At 46.7% G+C, this 15,744-nt stretch overlaps 1 protein-coding gene across 4 annotated transcripts in view; it reads left to right on the top strand.

Annotated features, from left to right (window-relative positions):
* DDC (dopa decarboxylase) overlaps positions 1-15,744 on the top strand; it is a 113,194-nt gene that overhangs the window by 91,039 nt on the left and 6,411 nt on the right. For all 4 annotated transcript variants that reach the window (XM_033194315.1, XM_033194316.1, XM_033194319.1 and 1 more), the window contains exons 11-13: positions 132-151; positions 6,611-6,709; positions 9,419-9,520. In XM_033194315.1, coding sequence (XP_033050206.1) covers positions 132-151; positions 6,611-6,709; positions 9,419-9,520 — 221 coding nt within the window. The remainder of the gene's footprint in view (positions 1-131; positions 152-6,610; positions 6,710-9,418; positions 9,521-15,744) is intronic.

Here is a 15,744-nt window from a genome sequence, read left to right as displayed (position 1 = left end):
CAGCCTTTGGGTAGTTTTATTTCTGACTTTGAAGACACAAGAAATTTACCTGGAGGATGAAAAGGATTAGCGTGTGATCAACAAACCTGTCTAATGGTTTCTTTTTTCTTTTTCTTTCTTTTTTTCTCCAGGGCTTATCACTGACTACCGGGTAAGTGGGAGATTCCACTGTAATCTTAAAAGCCAGTGGAGTGCTGGGGGCTCCTCCAGAGCTGTCACGGGTCTCCTCCCCACTCTCATGACAAGCACGCACTGATGGGCAACTTCCAACGGGGTCCTAACTGACACATTGGGGGGTCCTGTCAGGCGGCGGGCAGCTCTGCTGAGCCCCCCAGTCAGAGGTCTCAGGTTAAGAGGGGGAAACCTGGACCCTGGACTTTGCTCCTGGGGAGGGGGAAGGAGCCTGTGCCCCCCCATTCCTCTGGAAGGAAAAGGCCCCTCTGCCCTGGGCTGCTGCTGTGTGCCTGGGGCTGCACTGGTGGCGGCAATGGGAGAGTGAGGAGTCAGGGAACATAAAAAGCTCCCAGGTGGGGCCAGTCATCTCAGCAGCCTAGTCTCAAATGCATTGGTCCTCTCTCATTTTTATTTGCCAAAGTGTTGAATGAGGCATACTTTGAAAATGCCAGGTTGTTCTAGTGTTAGTCTGGAAAGGAATTTGGAACCAAAGGCAGTGGCTGTGAGGCTTATTGAAAGAATAGAACCCAAGGGGGAGGGTGAAACTCAGGGGAGGCAGAGGTGTGGCCACTGAGCTGGCTGTCTTCTGCTATCAAAAGATGACCTGTGGCTGGGCGCTGTGGCTCATGCCTGTAATCCCAGCACTTTGGGAGGCTGAGGTGGGCGGATCATCTGAGGTCAGGAGTTCGAGACCAGCCTGGCCAACATAGTGAAACCCCATCTGTGCTAAAAATAAAAAAATTAGCCAGGTCTGGTGGCGGGCATCTGTAATCCCAGCTACCCCGGAGGCTGAGGCAGGAGAATCGTTGGAACCTAGGAGGCAGAAGTTGCAGTGAGCCGAGATCGCGCGTCTGCACTCCAGCCTGGATGACAGAGTGAAACTCTGTCTCGAAAAAAAAAAAAAGATGATGACCTGTGTCCACTTCTTTCTGGTCAGGCGTGGTGGGCACCATCAAAGCAGAGGCTGCCATTTCCCGACAGAGGTGTGTGTCTAAGTGCTATTGGAGCAAACATTGTCAGCAGCTGGTGTGATAATGACCCAGCAGGGGCTACCCCTCAAAGGCATGTGTAGCTTGCCTTCTTCCTGTGACAGCTGTGAGCCAGGAGGGACGGGGCAGCAGTAAACCTTCCCAAGCCATCAAGGCTGGTCCCAGGACGGTTTTGGCAAAGTTTGCCTGGGACCACCCAGTTCCACACCCAGGGAGAAAGGCCAGGGTGTGTGCACACAAGGGCACAGTGGGAAGATCCATGGATGATTGCATTTAAAACTTTCATATAAATCCCCATTCACAATCTGACTTATCCTTTAGAAAGTTATTATTGAAGGGAAAATATGGCAATAATATTAAAAATAACTTGAGGACTTGCTCACCCTGACCTGTATCCTCATACCGCCGTGGCCTATGTTTCTGTCTCCTCCTATGGTTCATGGCCTTTCTCAGACTTCGTGTGGCGGGAGGGCCACATGCTGCACAGACCACACTGCAGCTGGTTCTCATGTCACTGAAACTAAAATCGCAATACCTTCTCCACTCCTCCACAGTACAGAAAGTCTACACAGAATCCCATGTTATGTGGTGTAATTATTTCCCTGTTATTTAACTACTTCCCTGGGAAGGTCCGTTGCTTTCCTAAATGACTGTGCAGTGAGCATCTGGCACATCCAACTTTCTGCTGAGGATGAGCTGCTTCCTGCGGCATGAGACTGAAAATGGGGTAACAGGCATGAATATTTCATGATTTTTATTTTATTATTTGTTAATGTTGCTCCTTCTCAGCTTAGATATCATTAGAAAAAAAAAAGGCACGACACCATCTCTGGTTCACATAAAATAACACAGGCTTTGCTAAAAACTCTATATTGACTAACAAGTCCTCTAGGAACCAAAGTCCTTTTAAATAAATTTGGCGCTGTCTTTCAAAGGCCTAGGACACCATCCCCAACAATGCAGGCTTATGTTACGTTGCCCAAGACAAGAACCAGCCCAGCTGTGCCCGCATCTAGCAGCTCAGGGAACATGATCTCCTCAGACAGTTTCTACTGTTCACCAAGAATCACAGATCTGTACTGGCACCCGCCTGCAGGACCACAAAGATGGCAGGGCTTGCCTGAGGCTTCCCCAGCCTGTTCTTCTGCTCCAGCCAGGACCCTTCCGGTCCTCAGGGCTCACTCCTTCTCCCCAACCCTAGGCTCTTCATCCTATTCCCTCCACCACCAGTCCCTGACCCTCAATGGGGTGAGGAAAGAATCTGATCCCTGTCTTTCTGTCCCCTTCTGTCTTTAGTGCTGAGCCTCACTCTCCTCAGCGCCTCAAGCCACAGCCCCTTTCCCCACTGCTAACCTAGAAGACTTGAGCCCACCATTCACCTCGCCTTGATGGGCCATGTGTTCTTTGGGAAGCATTTGTCCTTCTGTTACTTCCACTAGTTATCTCTACTAATTATCTCTATCAGCTTAATGAAAGGCATTGGCCTCAGTTAAGGAAAGGTCAAGCATCCGCAACCTGTGCTCCAGCCTTACTTTCAAAGCATCCTTTGGGCAGCCCCTGTACTCCCCACCCTATTGGTCCTGCTATGAAACCTGGATCCTTATCACCCCATCTCAAGGCAGCCCCTTGACTGGCACTCCCTTTCCAACCAGGAGCTATGAGCTGCTCTTGCAGCTACTCAGAGGTGAGTGAGGCCCAGAGCCGCCTCCAGGACTCCCAGGCCACTGAGGGAGACAGAGGTGCAGACCACGCAGGCCCTGATGCGTGTTCTGAAATACACCTGAGATCCTCCAGGCTGCCCATTTGTGGCCCAAGAGGACATGCCCCAAGTCCTTAGCTAGTCCTCTGCCTGACAGCTCTTTTCTTGCCGCTTGTGGCAGGCAATGATGCTGAGGTACCTGGCACTATAGCTGGCCGCGCATGAGTCAGGAGCCATGTGGGGACAGCTCTTGTTTGGCTGCCTGTTGCTTCTAAAGGAACCCAGGCAGGTGGGAAGCACCACAGCAGCCCAGCCCCACTGGCATCCACCAGGCTTGGGAGGCCCTCTGGGGTCATTGGCTTCTGTGCTGCTGCGTCCCTAGAGAGGGCCAGAGAGGGCACATCATGTGTTCACAGCCAATATTGCATGGCTGATGAGGGGACATACGCACGAACATTATGAAAGATGGAATGCAGAAGGTGGAAGCTGTTCTGGAGCCAAGGGGCTTCTAAATGCGAAGCACAGGCGTTAGGCCTCAGCAGATCAGCTCCAGGAAGCAGGAGTGGCCATGTGGGGACAGCCCCGGGTAGCCACTGGGGAAACACAAGTTGGCTGAGTGTGAGTGTGGGAGCAGCCTCGGGGCCCCTGGTGTGCAGAGCCCCCAGGGCACCTCTCAGCCCAGCTTTGCTCTTTCTATCCCTTGGGTGCAGGCACAAGTGTCACTGCCTCTCACTGAACCCTCTCCGTCTGCCACAACCCAGGGATGTCCCTAGCCATATGTCCTGGCATCTTCTCTTTGCTGCTATTTTACTACAGTGCAGTGACCTCTTTCCCTCTCTGTGCTCACATGCACCTCTCAGGCTCCTCTATGATTCCCACCTTGAATGTGAATTCCAGACAAATGTCCCCAGAGCATTTGCTTTGCTGGGCTCAGCAGGGAATGGGAAGGAATATCATAGACATTCTCATGTTGTTCAAAGAGGCTGGAAACCCAAACCTAAGGCTGTCACAGCCATCAGGCTGGGGAGAAGACCCCTGGACAGTGGGCTGCCTGCCAGGCCAGTGAGGAAGTGTGGGGTTAAAAGAACGAGCAGGCCCTGGTAGTTCTGCCCCTTGTCAGTGGATGAGGGCACGAGGACGGAGTGTTAGTCCCAGGAGGAGGCTGTTCAGGACGCGAGGTATGGCAAGAGAGCTCTGTGTTCTTTCTGATGGTGAACGGCACACTGAAGATGTAAGACAGCACTATTTGCCTCCAGTTTGTGAGGTCCTGGGCAAAGTGGGCGTCATTGTGCCTATTTCACAGGTGAGGAGACAGAGGTTCGGAAAAGTTAAAAAGTTTGCTGAACCTATTGAAAGACAGGACCGTGGACCCAGGTCACAAGCCACAGAGCCACACAGCCCTCCAGGCTGTTTGAATGAGGAAACTGCATCTTCTGGAAGAGGTTGATGGCTTGTCAAAAGTGGGACAAAATACGGGTTTAAAAATGATCAGTTGTGGAGGAAAAAGTACCAGGAAATAGCTCATTTGATGTTTGGGAAGCATCAAATATGAATTGGTTTCTACATGCAGAATCCTTTTAGATGACCCATGAATGAGGGAAAAATGGGTTTTATTCCTGATTTATTTAAGTATGTCCGTCAACAATATTCCATAAAATGTGGGCTGGCCGCGCCGAGCCAGGCCGGGTGCTGGGCTTGGGGCTGGAACTAAAATGGCAAATGAGACACAGTCCCTTTCCTCTGGGAACTTAGTCTGGCAGGAGGTGAGGCTGGGTACACAGGAGTCACAGTCATCTACCGCAGGCGCCCAGGAGCATATTGGGGGAGGGGCCAGTGCATTGAACTCAGTCTCTGGAGAGAACATGACAGCATTTGGAGCCACATTTGAGTGAGCATTCAATTAGATGGTGTGCATTTTCACTCCAGGACCACAGAAATTAAGTTTACCTTGGTATTCTTCCAAATGTTAGACTGAAATTGCATTTTAATTTGTAGGAGGATGACTGGTCCAGGAATGATTTTGGAATGCAACGCCCATGCTGAACCATGGCAGGGAAGCATGCTTTACTGACTGTTAGTCAGTCAGTCAGTCAGCTAGTGGTGGGATAAGGGATTCTTCTTTTAGACTGCCCAAAAGACAAGTTAGCTTCGTTCTTGAGCAGCCCAGCAGCTTGCAAACACAGTGCTTACTAGCAGACAACTGTGTGTGCAGGTTCAGCTCAGGCTCTGCCGCATGCTGGCTTGGTGACATTGAACAAGTCACTCTCCATCGCTCTAAGAAAGTAGGGATCCGAACCCTTGTTTACAGTGCTGCTAGGAAGCTCAAAGGAGATAATGTGTCAACACACCGAGCAGGGCTTGGCATACAACCGGGGGGAACCATGCTGAATACCTGAGTCAGAGGTTGGGTCCCTGTTTCCCTTTTGACCTGAGAAGCTCCTGCAGAACTCTGGCTCGGGGCCCTTGAGCTGCTTCTCTTGTGTTCCGAAGCAGCTGCCATCCTTCATTCCACCCACACTTTATTTTATTTATTTATTTATTTAGAGATGGAGTCTCACTCTATTGCCCAGGCTGGTGTACAATGGCGCCATCTTGGCTCACTGCAACCTCCACCTCCCGGGTTCTGCCTCAGCATCCCAAGCAGATGGGATTACAGGCATGTGCCACCACACCAGGCTAATTTTTGTATTTTTAGTAGAGGGGGGTTTCACCACGTTGGTCAGGCTGGTCTCAAACTCCTGACCTCAGGGGTTCCACCAGCCTTGGCCTCCCAAAGTGCTGGGGTTACAGGTATGAGCCACCACATCCGGCCTTCACCCACACTTTAAAAACCACCTGTGAGCCCTCCTTCTGGGGAGCAGTGCGGGACTCAGGACTCCTGCTAAGCAGTTCCACCGGGCAGATGGCCCAGCCGAGCTCCAGAGTCGCACCTGGCTGCACTGTGTCACCCAGGCCCAGCAGGGAGCTGGCTCAGCTCTCCTCAGCATCTCCTTTATAGCTGAAATAGAATGTGACTGTTAAGATGACCACGCAGCGCTGCTATGGTCATTTCCCAGCAGCCTCCTCATCCCAGTCCTTCCCTGCTCACTTCACCACATCTCCATCCCTCAGAGAGTGTGGGGGTCAGTCAGCTGCCTGGGTCTGGTAAAACCAGAGGAAGGACAGGGAAAGCTTCTGGAGCCCAGCATGGAGACACACATTGTGTCTTCTGGTGAGGGATCTTGGGGTCACTCCATGGTGATCAGTGGGACCAAAAGGGAACCAGTATTGCTCTAGAAAACAGTGCCAGAACATCCAGGGCAGAAGTGGCAGATAAGAGTGGGTTCTGGCTCCCTCCTTCCTAGGCAAGGACATCAATGAAAATCACGCCCTTATCCCCACTGGATGGTGAGCTCGCTGGGGGCAGGGCCATGTCTTCCCTGTTTGCTCACCACGGAACCCCAGGGCCCAGCCCAGGGTCTGGCCCTACTGTGCACACCCCAAACATCTGTTGAATGAAAACAGTGAACATAGCTGGCTCCCAGGTCAACAGTCCCTGTCTGTGTTCCTCTCTCTTGGAGATTTTCAAAGAAAGCCTCTGCCCACATCATGGAGGGCCCTGCTATCCAAGATGGGCCATGGCAGTGGGAGCAGGGTGGCCTCCTGGGAATCGGCTGCCTCCAAGAGAAACAGGTGAGCCAGTGAGCCAAAAAGGAAGCCTGCTTTTAATATCTTCCTCACTGATGGTCCGTTTCACGTTTCATTTCAGCACTGGCAGATACCACTGGGCCGAAGATTTCGCTCTTTGAAAATGTGGTTTGTATTTAGGATGTATGGAGTCAAAGGACTGCAGGCTTATATCCGCAAGGTGACCTTGTTTTTATTATTTATCTGGGTAAAATTGCAGAGATCTTTTGGGACTTTAGAAATAAATTCATTTTTTTTTTTTTTTTTTGGGACAGAGTTTCACTCTGGAGTTAGTTCAATGGTGAGATCTCAGCTCACTGCAACCTCTGCCTCCTGGGGTCAAGCGAATCTCCTGCCTCAGTCTCCTGAGTAGCTAGGATTACAGGCATGCACCATCATGTCCAGCTAATTTTGTATTTTAAGTAGAGATTGAGTTTCACCATGTTGGTCAGGCTGATCTCGAACTCCTGACTTCTGGTGATCCACCCGCCTCGGCCTCTCAAAGTGCTGGGATTGACAGGTGTGAGTCACTGCGCCCGGCCTTCAAATGTTGTAATAAGCAAATACACGGCAAGAGAATCAAACTGTAGTTTGGGTTGTTGAGATGAGGGTATTTATAAGATCTGTTAAGTTACTTTCATACAGATTGCTGGTTATCAGGTCCAGGAAGATGGTCACAGTAGAAATACCACATAGGTTGTGCTTTAGCCACATCTAGCCAAGAATGAAGTTCATTGAGCAATGACAATCATGACAACATAATGAACGTGTTTTTCTCCCCTAGATTGCCAGAATAAGATAGATATTCCCTAGACCAGTGGTTCTCAGACGTGCTTCCAGACCAGCAGTGCCGGCCTACGGTGGGGCCCAGCAACCTCTGTTTTAACAAGCAAACCAGACACCTTCTCTATGCACTAAAATTTGAGAACCACTCATCAGCTACAAGCCCCACTCTCTTGCTTTAAAAAAACAAAACAAACAAACAAAAAAAACCAAAACAACAATCGGCTGGACGTGGTGGCTCACGTGTGTAATCCCAGCACTTTGGGAGGCTAAGGCGGGGGGATCATGAAGTCACGAGTTCAAGACCAGCCTGGTCAACATAGTGAAACCCTGTCTCTATTTTAAAAAATTACAAAAAATTAGCTGGGCATGGTGGCAGGCACCTGTAATCCCAGCTATTTGGGAGGCTGAAGCAGGAGAATCGCTTGAACCCGGGAGGCAGAGGTTGCAGTGGGCACAGATCGCACCACTGCGCCAAAGCCTGGACAACAGGGCAAGACTCTGTCTCAAAAAAAAAAAAAAAAAAAGAGGAAACTGAGTCTTGAATACGAGCCCGGACCTGCCTAGAGCCACCCATTTAGCCAGCTGCAGAAGGTCTGCTGCTGTTCTGCTGGATCCCTCTGATCCTGGTGTCCTTCCTAAGCTGTGGCCTCATCTTGATGGACAGAGGTCCCCAGGCTTCATGGGAACAAGCACACCTGTGATATTCAGCCTTAGTGATGGTGACAGTCCTCCATTTTAAGTCCTGTTGCCACTTCACAACCAGCTGTGCAGGGGCAGGTGTCCCCAGCCGCATCCTCTGTGGCACAGCGTATAAAAACACATCCATTTGCAAGCTTTGTAGAATGCCTAGGATGTGCCATGAACCGTCTATTCCCAAAGCTTCGGTGAGGACAGTTCCAGGAGCTGCCGAGCACTATGAGGATCTGTTTGGGGGCGAGAACTGGGAAAGGAGTATGTATATGAATTCATGGGTAGGAAATGCCCCTCTCCCCATTTGAGACGAATTCAGTTTTTGGGGGGACAGAAAGCCAAAAAATCAGGGATTTATCTCTCCCCAGTGATGACATCTTTAAGCTCAAGGACAACTAGTTATGATCATGCTGGCTCCTGTTTAAAACACACCCCACTTCTTTCTGAAAGGGGACCCAATCCTGCCTTAGGAGCAGAGTCCAGCGATGCTCAAAGCCTGTCTCCCTGGGCGGGAAACGGGTTTCGGGATCGCCCATGGGGCCGAGGTCTTTGGCGCCCTCTGGTGGCTTGATGAGGAACCGCTCGTATGACAGGTGTTTTGGTCCCAGCCACCCACTGCCAGCACTTGCAACGTGGGGGCCCTGCTGTATACGCGGGCTTAGAATGAGCAAGGCACGGGCCTACGCCACGGAGGGCTCCTTCTCCTAGGATCACATACTATCTGAATAGCTTCTGAGTTCTATAACTATCTGGAAGTGAAATAAGGTCAGTGTATTCAATGAAAGGAAGGCCGATTCTGAATGTGACAGAGTGGACAGGATGCCCAGCTCTAGATGGCAAATGCCAAGGAGGAGCAACAGCTGTGGCAGCCACAGAGCTGTAGCTCCATCAGGCTGCCGTAGAACCCCAGCTCAGCCAAGGCCTCCAGGTGCACCTTGGGCATGTCCCTCGCCCTCTCCCATCCTGTTTTCTTATCTGCAAAATGGGGATAATCATGATATCCTCTGTGTTGTGGGTTGTCCTGAAGATGCCGCAGTGGTGAGCGCTGGCACCAGAAACACAGAGGAGCAACTCGATGGGCGTTAGCCATTGTCTCTTCCAGAATGCTCAAACACCTCCTCGCGGTGTTTATTCTAACATTATAAAAGACAGTTTGGGTGGAATAAAAATAGTCCCATGAACAGAAGAAAATGACAATTGGTGTTCTGAAGACACTAGACCTTTGCTAATGCAGGGAATGAGTTTCTTAGCCTGCCTGGGAACAGCTGGTCAGTGAACGGTACAAGCACTTGAGGAAAATTGCCAAGAGCATCTACATGAATTATACATGTGCAGTCTAATAAGGTTTTCTAGGTAGTTAAGTTCTGAATTAAGTGGCCATGAGAGAAACAGATTTTCCCTTTCCTCTTTCAAGCACGTCCAGCTGTCCCATGAGTTTGAGTCACTGGTGCTCCAGGATCCCCGCTTTGAAATCTGTGCGGAAGTCACTCTGGGGCTTGTCTGCTTTCGGCTGAAGGTTTGTCTACATCTATTCCATTCTTCATTTTCTGTGAATGTGACAGAGGGGAAAGTGTCATTCATTACCTCCATGCTCAAAAACTGGCCCTGGCTCTCCAGAGATGGGAGAGCAAAGCCTGTGTTCTTCAGTCCACCAGCCCAGCCTGCCCGACGCTGCACAGCCTTGCGTCCACGCATGGGGGCTGTTCCCGCTTCCTCAAGCCTGCCCTGAGACTTCTCACTTACACAGCTTATTGGTCCCAGAATCCTTACCATTTTTCCATCCCCAAGGCTCCATCCCACACCTCTGCCACTGGCCCTCCCTGGAGAACAGTGGCCTGTCCATAGCTTCACTAATCTGAGCATCTTCTGTGGATCAATAGCATCAGCATCATCAGCATTGCCTGGGAGCTCCTTAGGAAAGTCAGTCTTGGGCCCCATCCCAGAGCTGCTGGCTGCGTACCTTTACAAGATGCCCACACAGGAGTCTGTTTGACACGGTGCTGTGGCGTGCTGTTATTTTGCTCACCCGATGTTCACCAGGTGAGGGCAGGCTGGCCCACACAGGTTAGGGCATAAGCCATCTTTGCTGAGAATCATGAGACACTTTTCAAAAAGGCTCTAAGATGCACTGCACACATGCCCCTTGGTAATCTCCCTTGTGTGCACAGAGCCAGGTGAGACGTAATCCTCTGTCTGTTTGTTTTATGAGTTTTTTTTTTTTTTTTTTTGAGTCAGAGTCTCATACTCTGTTGCCCAGGCTGGAGTGCAGTGGCACGATCTTGGCTCACTGCAACCTCCGCCTCCCAGGTTCAAGTGATTCTCCTGCCTCAGCCTCTTGAGTAGCTGGGATTACAGGTGTGCACCACCACACCCAGCTAAGTTTTATATTTTTTTATAGATATATTTCACTTTTCTATATATTTCATTTATATATTACATATAGGTTTATACATTTAACTATATGTATGCCATATGTTACAGAAATAAGTGTATTTTGCATTAGTCTTTCTAGACTATAGCTGTTTTCCCCAGGGAACTTTTCTTGATGTTTCCATAAGAGATTTTTTTTTAATATATATATATTTTTTATTTGTATTTTTTTTTTTATTATACTTTAAGTTCTAGGGTACATGTGCATAACGTGCAGGTTTGTTACATATGTATACTTATGTCATGTTGGTGTGCTGCACCCATCAACTCGTCAGCACCCATCAATTCATCATTTATATCATGTATAACTCCCCAATGCAATCCCTCCCTCCTCCCCCCTCCCCATGATAGGCCCCAGTATGTGATGTTCCCCTTCCCGAGTCCAAGTGATCTCATTGTTCAGTTCCCACCTATGAGTGAGAACATGCAGTGTTTGGTTTCTGTTCTTGTGATAGTTTGCTAAGAATGATGGTTTCCAGCTGCATCCATGTCCCTACAAAGGACGCAACTCATCCTTTTTGATGGCTGCATAGTATTCCATGGTGTATATGTGCCACATTTTCTTAATCCAGTCTGTCACAGATGGACATTTGGGTTGATTCCAAGTCTTTGCTATTGTGAATAGTGCCACAATAAACATACGTGTGCATGTGTCTTTGTAGTAGAATAATTTATGATCCTTTGGGTATATACCCAGTAGTGGGATGGCTGGGTCATATGGTACTTTAGTTCTAGATCCTTGAGGAATTGCCATACTGTTTTCCATAATGGTTGAACTAGTTTACAATCCCACCAACAGTGTAAAAGTGTTCCTATTTCTCCACATCCTCTCCAACACCTGTTGTTTCCTGACTTCTTAATGATTGCCATTCTAACTGGTGTGAGATGGTATCTCATTGTGGTTTTGATTTGCATTTCTCTGATGGCCAGTGATGATGAGCATTTTTTCATGTGTCTATGGCTGTATGAATGTCTTTTTGAGAAATGTCTGTTCATATCCTTTCCCACTTTTTGATGGGGTTGTTTTTTTCTTGTATATTTGTTTGAGTTCTTTGTAGATTCTGGATATTAGCCCTTTGTCAGATGAGTAGGTTGCAAAAATTTTCTCCCATTCTGTAGGTTGCCTGTTCACTCTGATGGTAGTTTCTTTTGCTGTGCAGAAGCTCTTTAGTTTAATTAGATCCCATTTGTCAATTTTGGCTTTTGCTGCCATTGCTTTTGGTGTTTTAGACATGAAGTCCTTGCCCATGCCTATGTCCTGAATGGTACTACCTAGATTTCTTCTAGGGTTTTATGGTATTAGGTCTAAATTTAAGTCTCTAATCCATCTTGGATTAATCTTCGTATATAAGGGTAAGGAAAGGATCCAGTTTCAGCTTTCTACTTATGGCTAGCCAATTTTCCCAGCACCATTTATTGAATAGGGAATCCTTTCCCCATTTCTTGTTTCTCTCAGTTGTCAAAGATCAGATGGCTGTAGATGTGTGGTATTATTTCTGAGGACTCTGTTCTGTTCCATTGGTCTATATCTCTTTGGGTACCAGTACCATGCTGTTTTGGTTACTGTAGCCTTGTAGTATAGTTTGAAGTCAGGTAGCGTGACGCCTCCAGCTTTGTCCTTTTGACTTAGGATTGTCTTGGCAATGCGGGCTCTTTTGGTTCCATATGAACTTTAAAGCCATTTTTCCAATTCTGTGAAGAAAGTCATTGGTAGCTTGATGGGGATGGCATTGAATCTATAAATCACCTTGGGCAGTATGGCCATTTTCACGATATTGATTCTTCCTATCCATGAGCATGGTATGTTCTTCCATTTGTTTGTGTCCTCTTTGATTTCACTGAGCAGTGGTTTGTAGTTTCCTTGAAGAGGTCCTTTACATCCCTTGTAAGTTGGATTCCTAGGTATTTATTCTCTTTGAAGCAATTGTGAATGGAAGTTCATTCCTGATTTGGCTCTCTGTTGTCTGTTACTGGTGTATAAGAATGCTTGTGATTTTTGCACATTAATTTTGTATCCTGAGACTTTGCTGAAGTTGCTTATCAGCTTAAGGAGATTTTGGGCTGAGACGATGGGGTTTTCTAAATATACAATCATGTCATCTGCAAACAGGGACAATTTGACTTCTTCTTTTCCTAACTGGATACCCTTGATTTCTTTCTCTTGCCTGATTGCCCTAGCCAGAACTTCCAACACTATGTTGAATAGGAGTGGTGAGAGAGGGCATCCCTGTCTTGTGCCAGTTTTCAAAGGAATTTTTCCAGTTTTTGCCCATTCAGTATGATATTAGCTGTGGGTTTGTCATAAATAGCTCTTATTATTTTGAGGTACGTTCCATCAATACCGAATTTCTTGAGCGTTTTAGCATGAAGGGCTGTTGAATTTTGTCAAAAGCCTTTTCTGCATCTATTGAGATAATCATGTGGTTCTTGTCTTTGGTCTGTTTATATGCTGGATTACGTTTATTGATTTGCGAATGTTGACCAGCCTTGCATCCAGGGATGAAGCCCACTTGATCATGGTGGATAAGCTTTTTGATGTGTGCTGCTGAATCCGGTTTGCCAGTATTTTATTGAGAATTTTGCATCGATGTTCATCAGGGATATTGGTCTAAAATTCTCTTTTTTTGTTGTGTCTCTGCCAGGCTTTGGTATCAGGATGATGTTGGCCTCATAAAATGAGTTAGGGAGGATTCCCTCTTTTTCTATTGATTGGAATAGTTTCAGAAGGAATGGTACCAGCTCCTCCTTGTACCTCTGGTAGAATTCAGCTGTGAATCCATCCGGTCCTGGACTTTTTTTGGTGGGTAGGCTATTAATTGTTGCCTCAATTTCAGAGCCTGCTATTGGTCTATTCAGGATTCAACTTCTTCCTGGTTTAGTCTTGGGAGAGTGTAAGTGTCCAGGAAATTATCCATTTCTTCTGGATTTTCTAGTTGATTTGTTGTAGAGGGTTTATAGTATTCTCTGATGGTGTTTGTATTTCTGTGGGTTGGTGGTGATATCCCCTTTATCATTTTTTATTGCGTCTATTTGATTCCTCTCTCTTTTCTTCTTTATTAGTCTTGCTAGCGGTCTGTCAATTTTGTTGATCTTTTCAAAAAACCAACTCCTGGATTCATTGATTTTGGAGGGTTTTTTGTGTCTCTATCTCCTTCAGTTCTGCTCTGATCTTAGTTATTTCTTGCCTTCTGCTAGCTTTGAATGTGTTTGCTCTTGCCTCTCTAGTTCTTTTAATTGTGATGTTAGAGTGTCAATTAAGATCTTTCCAGCTTTCTCTTGTGGGCATTTAGTGCTATAATTTCCCTCTACACACTGCTTAAATGTGTCCCAGAGATTCTGGTATGTTGTATCTTTGTTCTCATTGCTTTCAAAGATCATCTTTATTTCTGCTTTCATTTCGTTATGTACCCAATAGTCATTCAGGAGCAGGTTGTTCAGTTTCCATGTATTTGAGCGGTTTTGATTGAGTTTCTTAGTCCTGAGTTCTAGTTTGATTGCACTGTGGTCTGAGAGACAGTTTGTTATAATTTCTGTTCTTGTACATTTGCTGAGGAGTGTTTTACTTCCAATTATGTGGTCAATTTTGGAATAAGTGCGATGTGGTGCTGAGAAGAATGTATATTCTGTTGATTTGGGGTGGAGAGTTCTATAGATGTCTATTAGGTCCGCTTGGTGCAGAGATGAGTTCAATTCCTGGATATCCTTGTTAACTTTCTGTCTCGTTGATCTGTCTAATGTTGACAGTGGAGTGTTGAAGTCTCCCATTATTATTGTATGGGAGTCTAAGTCTCTTTGTAAGTCTCTAAGGACTTGCTTTATGAATCTGGGTGCTCCTGTATTGGGTGCATATATATTTAGGATAGTTAGCTCTTCCTGTGAATTGATCCCTTTACCATTATGTAATGGCCTTCTTTGTCTCTTTTGATCTTTGATGGTTTAAAGTCTGTTTTATCAGAGACTAGGATTGCAACCCCTGCTTTTTTTTGTTCTCCATTTGCTTGGTAGATCTTCCTCCATCCCTTTATTTTGAGCCTATGTATGTCTCTGCATGTGAGATGGGTCTCCTGAACACAGCAGACTGATGGGTCTTGACTCTTTATCCAGTTTGCCAGTCTGTGTTTTAATTGGAGCATTTAGTCCATTGACATTTAAGGTTAATATTGTTATGTGTGAACTTGATCCTGTCATTATGATATTAACTGGTTATTTTGCTTTAGTTGATGCAGTTTCTTCCTAGCCTGATGGTCTTTACATTTTGGCATGTTTTTGCAATGGCTGGTACCGGTTGTTCCTTTCCATGTTTAGGGCTTCCTTCAGGGTCTCTTGTAAGGCAGGCCTGGTGGTGACAAAATCTCTAAGCATTTGCTTATCTGTAAAGGATTTTATTTCTCCTTCACTGATGAAACTTAGTTTGGCTGGATATGAAATTCTGGGTTTAAAATTCTTTTCTTTAAGAACGTTGAATATTGGCCCCCACTCTCTTCTGGCTTGTAGAGTTTCTGCCGAGAGATCTGCTGTTAGTCTGATGGGCTTCCCTTGTGGGTAACCCGACCTTTCTCTCTGGCTGCCCTTACGATTTTTTCCTTCATTTCAACTTTGGTGAATCCGGCAATTATGTGTCTTGGAGTTGCTCTTCTGGAGCAGTATCTTTGTGGCATTCTCTGTATTTCCTGAATTTGAATGTTGACCTGCCCTACTAGGTTGGGGAAGTTCTCCTGGATGATATCCTGAAGAGTGTTTTCCAACTTGGTTCCATTTTCCCCCTCACTTTCAGGCACCCCAATCAGTCGTAGATTTGGTCTTTTTACATAATCCCATACTTCTTGCAGGCTTTGTTCATTTCTTTTTCTTCTCTTCTTTTGGTTTCTCTTCTCGCTTCATTTCATTCATTTGATCCTCAATCGCTGATACTCTTTCTTCCAGTTGATCGAGTCGGTTACTGAAGCTTGTGCATTTGTCACGTATTTCTCGTGTCATGGTTTTCATCTCTGTCATTTCGTTTATGACCTTCTCTGCATAATTAGTCTAGCTGTCAATTCTTCCACTCTTTTTTCAAGATTTTTAGTTTCTTTGCGCTGGGTACGTAATTCCTCCTTTAGCTCTGAGAAGTTTGATGGACTGAAGCCTTCCTCTCATCTCATCAAAGTCATTCTCTGACCAGCTTTGATCCGTTGCTGGCGATGGGCTGCGCTCCTTTGCAGGGGGAGATGCGCTCTTATTTTTTGAATTTCCAGCTTTTCTGCCCTGCTTTTTCCCCATCTTGTGGTTTTATTTGTCTTGGTCTTTGATGATGGTGACGTACTGATGGGG

Source organism: Trachypithecus francoisi, unplaced genomic scaffold, assembly GCF_009764315.1.
Source record: "Trachypithecus francoisi isolate TF-2019V2 unplaced genomic scaffold, Tfra_2.0 Lachesis_group4, whole genome shotgun sequence".
Classification (NCBI taxonomy): Eukaryota; Metazoa; Chordata; class Mammalia; order Primates; family Cercopithecidae; genus Trachypithecus; species Trachypithecus francoisi.
Note: the sequence above shows the minus strand (reverse complement) of the source record. Positions and strands in the feature narration are given on the sequence as shown.